The sequence below is a fragment of the Tinamus guttatus genome, unplaced genomic scaffold, assembly GCF_059628265.1.
Source record: "Tinamus guttatus ecotype Peru unplaced genomic scaffold, ASM5962826v1 Tinamus_guttatus_pri_ptg000676l, whole genome shotgun sequence".
Taxonomy (NCBI): Eukaryota; Metazoa; Chordata; class Aves; order Tinamiformes; family Tinamidae; genus Tinamus; species Tinamus guttatus.
The window spans coordinates 1,414,328-1,427,892 of record NW_028289210.1 but is presented as its reverse complement, the minus strand read 5'-3'; the positions used below and the strand labels follow the sequence as shown (position 1 = coordinate 1,427,892).

The 13,565-nt window shown below is 42.8% G+C and overlaps 1 protein-coding gene across 1 annotated transcript in view; it reads right to left on the bottom strand.

Annotated features, from left to right (window-relative positions):
• Positions 1-12,015, bottom strand: part of PLEKHH1 (pleckstrin homology, MyTH4 and FERM domain containing H1) — a 41,122-nt gene extending 29,107 nt beyond the window's left edge. The window contains exons 1-4 of the mRNA XM_010212194.2: positions 11,862-12,015; positions 6,275-6,337; positions 3,164-3,313; positions 142-225 (exon numbers count right to left, since the gene is read on the bottom strand). Coding sequence (XP_010210496.2) covers positions 142-225; positions 3,164-3,313; positions 6,275-6,337; positions 11,862-11,987 — 423 coding nt within the window. The 5' untranslated portion in view covers positions 11,988-12,015. The remainder of the gene's footprint in view (positions 1-141; positions 226-3,163; positions 3,314-6,274; positions 6,338-11,861) is intronic.
• Positions 12,016-13,565: the final 1,550 nt, after the last annotated feature.

The window sequence follows — 13,565 nt, the reverse complement described above, 5'->3', positions numbered from 1 at the left end:
TGCAACCGCGTGCGCTGCCAAAGAGACAGAGGGCCCCTGTGGCAGACTGTCCCCTCAGGCTACAGCCGTGCAGGAGCCCTCAGGCAGCGCAGCCACCGCACCTCACCACAGGCCTCGAACCTGGCAGGGGGCTGCACTCACCTCTCTCAGCTTAAAAGTTACCCACTCTTTGATCTTGGCAGCTTTCTCTTGAACAATTTTTGCTTCCTCAGTCCTCAACTGTTTCTGTGACAGAAAAAAACAAACCAAAACAAAAAATTAGGATAATACAGTTAACAAGTGTTTTAGAAAGCTAGTATGTCAGAAACGACTTATACATTGAAGCCTTTTCCATTCCGGGCCTATGATTTAAGACCGTTTTACCCTGTCCTTGAAAACCAAGCCATTTAAGTCATCTTACATGGTCCGTGGGGTCACTTTTAGAGGACTGTTTCAACGGTTTATTGTAGAATGGCAAAATCCAGCTTGGGTGATGACTGTCCACCTCCCGCAATTTCATTTGTGTACAGTCTCCAACTTCACCTGCTCTAGGTGGCTTCACTCTGTTGCTGCTTGCCACTGAGCAGTTGCAATGTCCCCCTACGTACACACTCTTTGCTGGTTAAAATTGATAAGAAATTTAGTAGTACCTATATGTGATTCATAAACCTTTTAATCCTTCCAAGCAAAAGGATTCAATAGCTGCAGTTCAGGTGCAGAGAGCAGATGTTAGTATAAGTTGGAAACTAACATCAGCATTGCATTTGTAACATACACAATATTCTCCTTGAGGAGAGGAGTAAAATAAAAAAATAAACACACACATCAGCATGTTAGGAGACTCGAGAGGAAACAAAACAAAATGCACCAAATTTGACATTGGCCACAAGGTCTATTAGTAGGTTTTTAGAAGGTGCATGTTTACATGTCCTTTTAAACAGATTTTAACCTCACACAAAGGCTTTATGGGAATACTGTTGATCTGCACAATCAACGTTTTTCCCTGGGCATCTGCTTGGGCAGTGTTGCTACATCATTTTTGCAGCTGTGTTCTCATCTGCCCTTTCTCCTTTTCTGTGCATTTCCTTCAAAAAAAGAAAAAGATGGATTGATCCCATGATCACTTGTAGCCTTCTATTCACCTCCTGCGCAGGTTCAGGAGAAGGAACATCCCCAAAAGGTCCTCTACTTATGAAGAGACTTAACTAAAAGGAGAAATCAGTTATAGGAACAAGGGAAAGAGAGGAATATATTCTGTGTGGAACTTTTAGCCTTTGGTTTCTCTAATTAAATGGTCAACAAAAGTAACAAATACGTGGTTGTTTTCTCTGCCATGTTGGTTGTGTTGGTGCTAGGATTTACTTGCAACTAAGACAACATAATAATGTCCCTTTTTCCCCCCCTTACACTGAGGGGCATATGTTCATTTAAAGAATGACCTTTAAATACATAGTAGATTGCAGGAAACTCTCCAAATATTATTTTTAATCATCACATGCTATTCATCATCACAGTTGCACATTTAAAAACTCTTATTCAAGATTTGACTTAAAAATAGTTACATTAGTAACATTATGGCCAGCAGTAACATTCATAGTTGAGCGAAACGAAACAAAAGTAATTGAATCTCATGCTTCATGAAGAGGATTTATTTAGTTTTTCTCATTGGATACGGCTGTGCGTTGCTAACAACCAGGTACCAGCCTTTGCTGGAATCAGAATATTAGACTTGACAGACCACTGGGCTGAAATGATCTGGCAAAAGCAGCATGTTTAACCACAGTCCCCTGGATAACCGTCACACGGTAGCACCTTTGAATCCCCAGCGGCCTGGGCAGACGGGGAACCCGGCGGTGGAAGATCCACAGAACCGTGCTGCGCCACACAGCGCAGGGCAGCGCCAGCACTGCCGCGGGCTCCCAGCGCGGAGCCAGCACCCTCACGAGCTCAGCGAGCCCTGGCCCTCCGCGGGGCCTGGCACGCACCCGCTGCTGCGGTCACTGCACGCAAGGTCCAGGAGCAGCCAGGGGTTCTGTGCCCCGTGCCACTGCGTGCTGCAGGCAGGACCTCAGGTCCTCTCACTGATGTCCTGAACTCCACAGTTCTCCTCACCACAGTGAATGTTAATAGAGTGCCAGTAGTGAAATAGCTCTTAGCCAATATTTGACTAGGTTTTAAAGACCTTTTTGAATTTCCACTGTCCCATCCCATCCTGAAATTAATATGAGATGTGCTGTGTCTTGTCTGAAATGTCAAGATTTCATCTCTAGAATCTCTTTTTGTCTTTTGCTGACAGAATAAGGACATTTCTACTGGAAACATATTCCCTGCTCTCCCCCTCCACCTAGCCAAGTATTTCTTAATTTTAATCATATCACACATCGCTTCTGGGTAAATCAGAATTTCTTCTTTGATTTTAAAAGCTGATTCCAGAATTTGATCATTACTGTAGCCTTCTTTCTCCTTCAAAACGCAGAAACTGTCTACACTATGCCTGAGGAAGCTGGCCCCATGAAATGCCCTCCAAATCACAGTATTAGAGAATAATGCCTGAGGCCTCACCTGGCCTCAGGAAGTTCATATAGCATTTTATTTTGCCCTTGAAGTTGATGAAAGTTAGTTAAGTGTCAAGTGCAACTCAAACAACAAAATATTTTAAATGTAAATTCTGATGAACTACTTTCATTAAAAAGAAAGCGATTTATTTAGAAATGTATAAGGTTATCCCATTCCTTATGGTATGAAAAAGGCCATAAAGGGAAAACCTTTACCCGAGTTGAACCACAAAGTCTCATGCAAGCATGGCTCATTGCCTCCACCAACTGAGGATGCAAGAGACACACAGGAACATTACAGGTGAACACATGTGGCACACTGAAGGGTTGCTAAAATCTGGGAAAGACTCATTACTGAGAAGCAGCATATGCCAAGTTAGGAGCAGGACATGGAATGACTTCGCAGAGCAACCTTAGCACTACTAGGAGGACAGATGCTGATTAGAGGTTTTTGGGTGCAAAGAGAAAGGAAAGAGGGCATCTTGCACTGACCAGGGCATCATTTTACAGCTGATCTGGAGACAACTGAGATGGTAATAAATAACACTGGAGACATAGCCATACCTCTGAACTGTTCATGTCCCTCTGGCTCATGAAACTACAGTTCTCCCAACAGAAGGTGCCTTTACCTGTTTTGCCACCTGTGTCTCCAATTTGTTGATCAGAACTTCCTTTCCTTGCATTGTGCCCATCAGCTCCTGGTACTTCCTGTACAGAGTACTCTCTGATTCACTGGTCTTCATGTTGGCTAGTTTTATTTTCTCTTCCATAACTCTGTTCTGGAAGGGTAATCAGAGGGAGATCAAAATTCAAGCAATGCAAAAGGAATGAGCTGTTTGTCTAGTGCAAGACCTTGACTGACTGAGTTCCAGGCTTTGTATTTATTAAGTCAGGAAAAGAAGAAAAAGAAGAGTCATGCTTTTTATTTTCATATATATGAAAGTAACATTGCAACATTGGAATATTGACAATAGCGTTCACTTGCAATGCTGAGGCAGTAAAGGATGCAAACTGAAATGTGATAAGCACACCAGACTGTGAAATACTCACATATTACTCGTAAAGGAGACAATATAAGAACCATACTATATACAGATATATGGGTAAGCTATGACACATTTTCCTCCTTTGCCATATCACAGCCAGCTTTTTACTCCGTTCACTATCGGGATGCACATCACAAAAGCCATTTGTTTCAGGTCAAGACTACTACAGGGAAATGCATTAAAGAGTTTATTCCTCTTAAAATCCTCAGCTTTAATAATGGCTTGGCAGCTTATGGCTTTCTGACAAGTGTTCTCTCCAATCCTGCTATAAAGCTATTATGAAAAATATTCTGGAAGCTTTGTCCATCTTTGAGCTTCTGCCAGTATCAACAGTAGTTCATCTGAACAGAAGAAGCACCATCACAGTTCATTCACTAGAAACAAGATTGCAGTACTGTAAAATTCAGCTGTTCATGAAGCCTTTCAGGTTTTGTAAGTTAATTCTGAAAACTTCCTCACTTTCTCCCAAATCTGTATGTCCCAACATCCCAGTTTCTCTGCTTTATCATTACCTCATCCTATTGCATCAAGTTATAAGGGCTTCTAAAGGTGAATATATTTCCTCCAGCTTAACTCGGGCCCCGTAATTGAAGCACTTGATGATGGACAAATACTTGGTTCCAGCACAACCCAGGGGGACTGAATCTGCACAGATTGCAGCCCAATTCCAGATGCCATCAGCTTGGCACAGGTTAGGAGGCGGAAGGCAGAGTGCAGGCAGTGACCTGCACCGAGCCTGCGTGACAGAGCTAGAGCTGCTCACGCTCTGCTGGGCAGCCTACACCTCCTGCCTACAGGAGCTGCGCTTTGTCCTCCTGTCTGCCTGCATTAGACAGGCAAATTGCCTCTTCCTCATACTCAGTCAGAAAGGCAGGCGCCCAACATTCAAGCCAGAACTCTAAGCCTGCTGAGTCGGATGTGTTTTCGTTAGAGTTTAGGGTGATTATAGTGAAAACGAATGGCCCCTCCTTTCTGTCTGATGCCCAGAGGCTGGAGGCTCACAGCGGGGACTGCAAACATGTGATTTCTCTAATTGAGGTTGGCAGCTGCAGGGAACCTATTGCATTAGCAATCCAAACTCCAGGCTCCTGGAGTGAAAGATAACAAGGGATTTTATATTCAATGTGGAGCCCTTTTCATTTGACAGTTGTTTCTCATTCATACTAAATAAACCTGTTTATTGAAGGAGATGCCCCAGCTCCTCATGCTGTCACTTCTTCAGGCTGCCAAACAGAACTGAAGCATTTCTTTAGCAACACTTTTCTCTGGGTGTGGATTAGCCTGCCCGTATGGCAGGGACGCTGCAGCTTTTGGGGGTTGATATCTCAAAGACTTGCCAAAAACATGGCTGCAGAGCTGCTGGTGGCATGCAACCTTCCATATAACTCATTTCTGTCAGGGTATCCATCCCACATCTTCCCAGCCTAGTTCTTTGCTCTTCATGATTTTACGTGCTCTCCTTCTGCACCCTGGTGTCACTGTACCTTTCCGTACCATGGATACTTTGCTCCTATCATCAAAATATCAAGAAGTATATGGATACTCCTTCAATGAAGGAGGTATTATGACACCTCCTTCATTGGCCTGTGGGGAAAACCACATTCCCTGTTGTTTTTCTGGTTGTGTGGGGACTTAACAATACCAGTCAGGTACAATTCTTACTGTTGTTGGCAATTGATGATCTAATGTAAAGGCCAACAGCAACTATATATAGTATCTCTGCTATTGTCGAGTTGGTTAGAAAAAAAATAAATAAATCACATTTTCCAATACCAAATGGATGAAGCCTCAAAATGGCCTATTCCACCAGGCCTTATCAGCCTTTTCAAGTCCCTGATTACCAGTATGTTTCCTGGTGTTTATACTACAGGTTATTTCATCCTTCACTACTGAAGTCCTCTTTGTAGTCATTCTTTGACATCCTGCTAGTGGATATTGGTCCATTTTAAACCTGCCCTTTGGCAGTGGTTTACCAGGATGACAGGATCTCAGACTGTCTGGCCCTTCCTGGTCCTTTGCTTTTATAATACCTCTTACTGGGGGGATTGAGCTTTCTTAAAGCCCAGTATTCTTGCAGGCCTCTTCACAAGTTGAAGTCTGTCTGTCTGTCTCTCTCTCTCCTCCCATTACTTAAGTAACACCAAAAAGTACACGGCTACAACCATGAGCAATGAATCCTGCTCTTAATGTCTCTCTTCACGGACTCCTGAGCCAGAACAGCATTTACTGAAACTACTGATGGGTTTTGTAGACATGCTGTACCTGTTTCCAGAATCTCTCCTACTTGTAGGCAAGTCCTATCCAGGGCTTCCTTGTTTTCTGAGGTCCCAATAGGCATCTCTCTGTGCTTTAATCAGGATTAAATACAACACCCTCTTCCTTTTTCAAAAGCAGCTGTGCACCACTCCGTAGTTCATTTGCTTCCCTCAGGAAGGAGGAGGAAAGGGCTCCTCATGAAGCAGTGAGGCAGATGCAACGCACCGGCTTCTACTTAGGGTTAAACCTGTTCAGGAACTTGCTCATCGCTCAGGCTGAAAGGCTGGGGCACATGACCAGGAAAATCACTGCATGACTATAAACCAATGTTTCCCTAGCAGGGCAGAACATTGCAGAAAGCTGTCTGCATGCTAGAACAGAGGGAGTTTAGAATAAGCTCCTGCAGGGTTTGTATTAGAGCACAGCAGAATTTCTTACCTGTTTCTCTGCATCTTCAGCTCTTTGCTCTGCTTCTATCACTCTCTGCTCCAATTCCTGCATCTTTAGATACAGAAGAAAAATAAAAAAGGGCGTGGGGTAGGACAGAGAGAGGCAAAAACAAACAAACAAACAAACAAAATCCACCAAAACAAACATTACTTTGTATTTCACCTGCTTGGCTTGGGAGTTTTTCATTCTCTTGTGCAGGACTACAAATCTTTGGCGCTTTTTTTTTTTTTTTTTTTTGCCTTAACTAGACAGCTTTGACCAAAAAAACAAAAACCTTTACCTCTTCTAGTCCTTTCTTGTGTCCCACTTCGAATTTGCCAGAACTGTTTCCTCATTAGCGAGCTTTGTCAGTCATTACAAGGGTCAAGGGAATATTTCCAGAGTCTCGACCTCTCTGCAATTTGCACATCATGGGCTGTCCCTGCAAGGAATCTGTCTACAGTTCTCCATTCTCCCCTGGGTTCATTCCAGCCAGGATTCATTCATGACAGTAAACATATCCAGATACACCCTGGCAAGCTTGTCTATTGGCCACGAAGCAGCACATTAGTTTGCTTTGGCTTTAAGAGCATGATAGGCTCATAACTGACAGGAGAACAATGATCTTAATTTTCCTGTGTTGCTTCTCATTTTAAAGAGCTTTCGCAAACTGCCAGTTCTGTGATCCTTAATCTAGCCATTGTCTCTACTGAAGTCAAAGGACACTAAACAGAATTTGCTCCAAAATGTACAAAAATCTCTTCATTTAGGCATACCTGGGGTGACACAAAGTTAACGTTTCATAACATGGAACAGAAATATACCACTGGGAGAGATAAAACAGACCCTCTATCTGGGTGCAATTGGTTTGCATTCTCTACTTTCACACCTGTTTTATTGAAACATGTATTTTGTGATTGAATCATGCTAAAAATAATCAAAAAAGAGCAGATTTCATCTCCCCTCCTCTAACAGCTTACCGCTAGAGCATTTTTGATGGCTACTTGCAAAGTCTTCCAGCATCTGCCCTGCTTTGATGAGTCTCAGATTTTAGCCCAACACTGATAATTCCATGGCACAATTTCAGTGACTGATCTGCACAATTCAAGGGATGCTTCACAGAGTTTCCAGAACTTTCTAGTATTCTACTGATGCAGGAATTACACAGAAGCAGTCTCAGAAGACTAAAAGAATTGAACTCAGTTCCCCTTAAAATTTGTTCTTTGCATGGAGTACTTTTTCTCTAATGCACTTTATGCTTCCAGATATATCACTGGAGCTAAGTATTCAAGTTGGGCACTGTGAGGACCAAGCCAATAGTTCTGAAAATGGGGCTTCTTCACCTTAGGTTGATCACCCTGAATGTGGGTTCCTGTGTTTCCATTTCCCATACTTTGGCTGGCAAAGACACTTTCCATAAGCACACACTGCGATCATATGAACAGGCTGATGTCTTTAGACAAGCAGATCAAAAGGGCGCACGTGAAGACAAATTAACAATCATATAACCAAAATATTTACCACACCATAACAAATATGGGCCATGAAGATCAGCAAGTACCATATTCACTGCAATACCTGTCTCGGATTGTTTTTTTTCCCCTCCAGGAGATAGGTCAAGGACACCACACTCCATAGAGCTTAAATTCCAAACCATCAAGGACATTTCTTTGGCAGGGAAACAAGAGACATTGTAGAGGATCACACAGACTGCCAAAGCCCTGGCTAATCTGACAAAAGACCCAGTCTGATCATCTATGGCAGGGACCAAGCCCGAGGCCATCTGATACTGACAGCAGTAATCTAGGTTGTGACATGAGTCTGTGTCCTTTAGGAACAGAGATCTAGCCATGCATTTCCCACTGGATAGCGGGAAACAACTGGATAGTCCTCACCACAAACAGGTAGCAGTCAGGTCTGTTGGTAAAAGATAGATACTAGCTGGAGACATAATACATGTTGGGGGGGAAAAACAAACAAACAAACAAACAAAAAACAAATAAAAAACAGGCTCTTTCTGACAGTTCTGGAGTCAACAGTATCTGCTAGTTTTCTGATACAACAGAGGCTACAATCACAGCATGGATTTTAGATAAACTTCTGGGCTTTTCCCCCAACGCTAGGAACTCATGCTGATAATTTGATTCTCCACAAGGTGGGAAAACTCCCTGAAAGACTCAGGCTATTTTAAGAGGACAGCACTGTTCTCTGATCAGGACAGAAGATGTATGTCATGACCATTCCTGCTCACTAAAGAGTTATGGAAGCTTCTTATGCACGCAGGGTGACCTGGCTAAATTCCAGGCAAATCAATCACTCTCTGCCACTCTAATTCCCCCGTAGCCCCAGATGAACTCTTACTTTCTTTACTTCCTGTACTACACTGTTGGGTTGTCCTACTATGAACTGTTAAATAACGGCTGTGTTTCTCCTATACACAAAATGATGACCTCACCAACGCTGGTGTCAGCTGCCTTGCTGGGGCATATTTGGATTTAATACGCCTGTGTTTCTAAGGCTCTCTCAAATCCCTCAATGAATTAATAATAATGCTTGGCATTTATGTGGGTCCTTTCGTTCAAAATGCTTTATAACTTGACAAATGTTACTAAGGAACTTAACCTGGGTCACAAAACAAATTAACGGCAAAGCCAAATTCAAGAAGCTTCTTTCCCAAGCATTAGCCCATGCACCCTGTATGCAGAGAGTAACAGGCCCAGTTGTGCAGACAATATTGCATGAGACAAAAACATTTACCCCCCCACCCCAAATGTTCATTACTTATTGAAGCAAGACATAGTGAAGTTAAAGCTACCCAGATGTCCCTACAAAAATTCTCCTATGAACCATTCACCCAGGCCTCCCCAGTTCTATTCACGAAGAACATGCAAAATAAAATAGAGTGAAAAACCTGTTCATGCCTGTCTCGTGCCTGTTCAGGCTGACAGAGCCTGGCTCTGGACACCTTGTCTGATACAAGAGAATATTTGTGATCCAGGCTATCAAAGCGAAAGTTCACACTTTCCCAGTGTGAACTAGGGCACTGGTACTTAAACTGCTGGGTTTTAAATTCCTCATGTTCTGAAAAGAGCTCTAGATTATTGAATCTAAGCGGATTTCAAAAATCTCAAGTATTTGAAGTGTTAGCGTGCATAGTACTGCCAATATCAGCCACAAGCAATTTTTTTTGAATTATAAATAATAAAATATCTCTAAAACTATTAAAGAAAAAAAAAGTGATTTAGAGTGAAGATCAGGTTTCCAAGCCTTTCAGGCAGTAAATTCTAGACTGCTAGATGGGTATAGGTCCCTAGCTATACCAGCAAACAATCACACCACTGGTTAGTGGTTCTTTGCTTTCTCTGGCAAAGGCAGTTTCCATTCTTTTTTTAAAAAATTTCTGTTGCTGTGACGTATATCTAGAAGGTCTCAGGGCAGCATTCACCACAGGTTGACGACACAGCTTCAGACTGTGTCCAGTTCATATTTTTCCAAGATTTTCCCCTCAAAACTCTTTAAAGGGTGCAACACTACTTCAAAAGCAGTCTGTACCTCTTAATTCCCACAGATGGGTCCATAAGAAAAAAGAATAAACCACAAATGCTATAGAATATATGATAAAAACCACTGAAGTTGGCATGTAGAGCATGTACCTTCCTCCCCCTCCACTTTCTTTGCCTGTTTGTCACTGCCTAACTATTTGATGGGCTGGAGACTACAGCATGGCCAGGAGCCCTGGTTGTTGGGGCTGCTGGAAAGCCCTGTAGCTCGGGGTGGGAAGGAGGCTCCCCGAGCAGGTTGCAGCAGGGGCCTCAGGAACTTGAGGCACAGGAGACTTCCCCAGCAGCAGTTTTCAGTGTCAGCAGCACATGCTGGAGCCTCGCATCAGTGCCCTGAGAGCCTGCTGGAGCTGCCCCATGTTACCTGAGCCCTCTCCTCTTCCTTCGATTAAGGACAGAGTCACAAACTTATTAGCTCTTTGACCCTTCAGCTAAGCACATCACAGAGCTATGCTAGTAGTTACAGAGTAACCTGGTCACTGAACCACGCTGCTCTCTAATCTCAAAGAACGGAACTTCGCTTTGACTGCCGGGCGGGATTAACTGAGGTCGGGTCCCCTGAAGCAGATGACAATTTTGTTCTCTGACATGGCCCACGAGATTCCTTACAGGGAGAATCTAACAGGGGTCTCTCTTTGGAGAACAGCCTCTCCAGAGAATAGGTGGGTTTTGGTTTTGTGGGGGTAATGAGGTAGTGAGAAAGTTTTTCACAGTAGGAGTTAATAAAACATATGATCACAGATGCTATAATGCAGCAAGTGCAGAATATTGCTTATCTCAGTTACCCTTACAAGATGCAGGCTATGTCTATAAGCGATTCCAGTTCCTTTATCTAATAGGACTTTACAACCATTCTTAACATTTTCCAGGCTGACTGAATTCCCTCTCAGAAGCTACTGCGGATACACAAGGGTGTGCTCGGAATTGCGCCATTTGTTTGACTAATATGAGGAGGATTTTCCATATATAGTGTTAGCTGAAATATAATTACACTGAAAGCAAGGATGAAAATTGCTCCACTCTCTGAAAGTGTCAAAAAAAAAATCCAAAACCAACCTTCAAGAATATATTTGTAAATGTTTCACAATATGAAACTGAACAAAAGTGAAATAGAACTTATCTTTCATCAGACACAACTTAAAAACATTTGGAGTCAACTGCAGTGTATTGCAGAGATTTCAGCTTCATTAGCAAGCTGTGACTGAAAGAAGCTGTCCTCACTTTCCAATAGTAACTGAACAGCTAAATAATCTTAAACAGTATTGGAATATCAGAAGCCACGTTTCAGAACAAACAAGTAACTTCAAAGTAAATGACAAACTTGGATTAAATGCAGATAAGAACTTAGCGAAAATGTGCACTAATTCAAACTGAAGAGTAACCCGTTTTAAGAAACACAGTAAAAACAAAAACCTACCCCATATGGGAAACCAAACACCATACAAACACTACAAAGACTACAACAAAATCTCAAGTTTTTTCATCCCTCTCCCCTAGGACATCAAAAGAATTCATCTCATGCTCTAGTCCTCATCTGGACAGACAGATGTTCAGATTTCCTAGAGCAGCTCGGTCCTCTCTCCAGTATCCCCAGAATGCTTTGACTGGGTAGGCATTACTACTTTAAAGTTACAGTATTATTTGTATCCCATCTGCTCTTTCAACATTACAGAGTAATTTGCATCCCTGCAAGCTTTTCTATTGCCAGCCCAATCCAGACCTCATTATTCCTATTTAGAGCACCCATCCTTGCTCTATATTTGCCTCAGTCACTTCAAGCATCCAATAAATCTTTGTTTTCCAGTGCAGTCAAAATAACTGGTAATTTTCCAGTAAAAAAACAAATACTTATTTTTACTAAGGCCAGTTTACACCATTCTGGCAGACACAACCCTATATCTCAAGTGCTGAACAGAGTGAAATGACACCCTGTGAACGAGAAAGAGATTCCTACCACAGCCAGCAGTTTTACTGAATGGATTAATGTTTAGGGCTCTTGCTTTCATCCTGTAGTTCAGGAGCAAGCACTGCCTCACCTTCTCAGCTAAGATCTCTCGGATCTTGCCTGCCTGCAGGCGGAATTTGAAGAGCTGGGACTCCAATGCAAGGCACCGTTTTTGCCAGTCCATACAGCCACCATCCTCCACTGTGAGTTCAGCCATTGCGAAGTTAATTCATCCACCTGAGATGTCTTCTGAGATACTCTAAAAATCCTAGGAGGAAAAGAGGGGAAAATTAAGCATTAAAGGTTTGGCAAACTTTTCATCCTTTGTGCCCGTAGCCTCCCCCAGTCCAGTCCATGGAACTGGGAACACCTTTTCTTTTGCAACTGGATGGTGGATGAACCAAAAGAAAGGTACTATCCCAAGTAACTTACATTTCCCTCTGGCAGAGGTGACTATTCTCACTGCTATCCTAGAAAAAAAGGATCATATGACGACTTGCAGACTGGTACTGGTGCCAAGTGAGGCCCACAAGCTGACCTTGCTAATGGACAGGGAATGGGTGATTAAATGAAGTGAATTACAGAGTCCTTGGCCAGCACACCAAAGGAGCGGCTGGCTCCAGGTTATGACCCCCTGGGGCACAGCTACATCTTTCACTGAAACAGCTGCATTTGGAAGAGGATGCTCATCTAGAAGGGGCAGTACTGCTGCCATGCAGCTACAGTGTGTCCCCCAACAGCCATGCTACACTTAGGGGAGAAATCTCAGTGGAACTGGTTCCCAATGGGCGATCCAGAAACGTTTTGCATGGCAATAACAGCAGGTTAACATTGGCACCGTATTAAAAGCCAAGGATGTTACGGATGAGCATACTCAAGCATTTAAACATATGAAAGTGAGCAGTTAATGGATAACAGATAAATATTCAAATAAACTTTTACCTTTAGAGTCTGAGTAAATAATTTACTAATGCATCACACATTATATTCCACAAACAAACTTTCTGCCATCTTTACAGCCCTTCTCAGTCTCCATCGATTGAATAGAAATATTTTTACTCCTGCTTCCTTTGTGCTAATATGGCTGCAAATTGTCAAAGAAAAAAAAAAAAAAAAAAACACCCTAAAACCTCCTGAACGTGGTTCAGGCTTTCCAGTCATTATTAACTAGAGATACCAAAGCCTTGTCTCCTACAGGTTTTTAAAAATGGATGTATGAAATAATAGCTTTCCCAATCACTAACTACTTGCCACAGTCAGTCCATAACATGTAGGATCTGATTCTTGGTTGTAGTCAAAAATTCCCTTCTCCATCAGCCAGCCCTCCTCCTATTGACCATATGTTTCCAAATGACTTTTAACATCCTAATTGGGAGGGCGCACGGGGCAGTGCTCATAATGCTCCTAAGGGTGAGACCCAGCACTGCAGGAGGTGCATGAGGGGCTGTGTACTGGTGAGATACAGCCCTCGGAAGCTCTCTGTGGTAGGAGGATCTGTGAATTCCTAGCCAAACAGTGCCTGGATTCTGCACACAGATGTTCTCCATCATTTCTACATATCTGAGGCTGTCTGGGATAAGCTCTGCCTATAGACAAGGATAAACAGAAATCAAAAGAAATGAAGCAATATGACCCGAACCTTAACACGCTGTACTTTTTCCTCATCCAAGCACAGACTTTTTGATCCCATCATTCAGGTTTGGAGCAACACCCATGCAACACACACTTCCTGGTGAGGAAATATTCCCTAGTCTGGTTGTTCTGACCAGCTAATCCTTCCCAGCAGGGTTGTCTG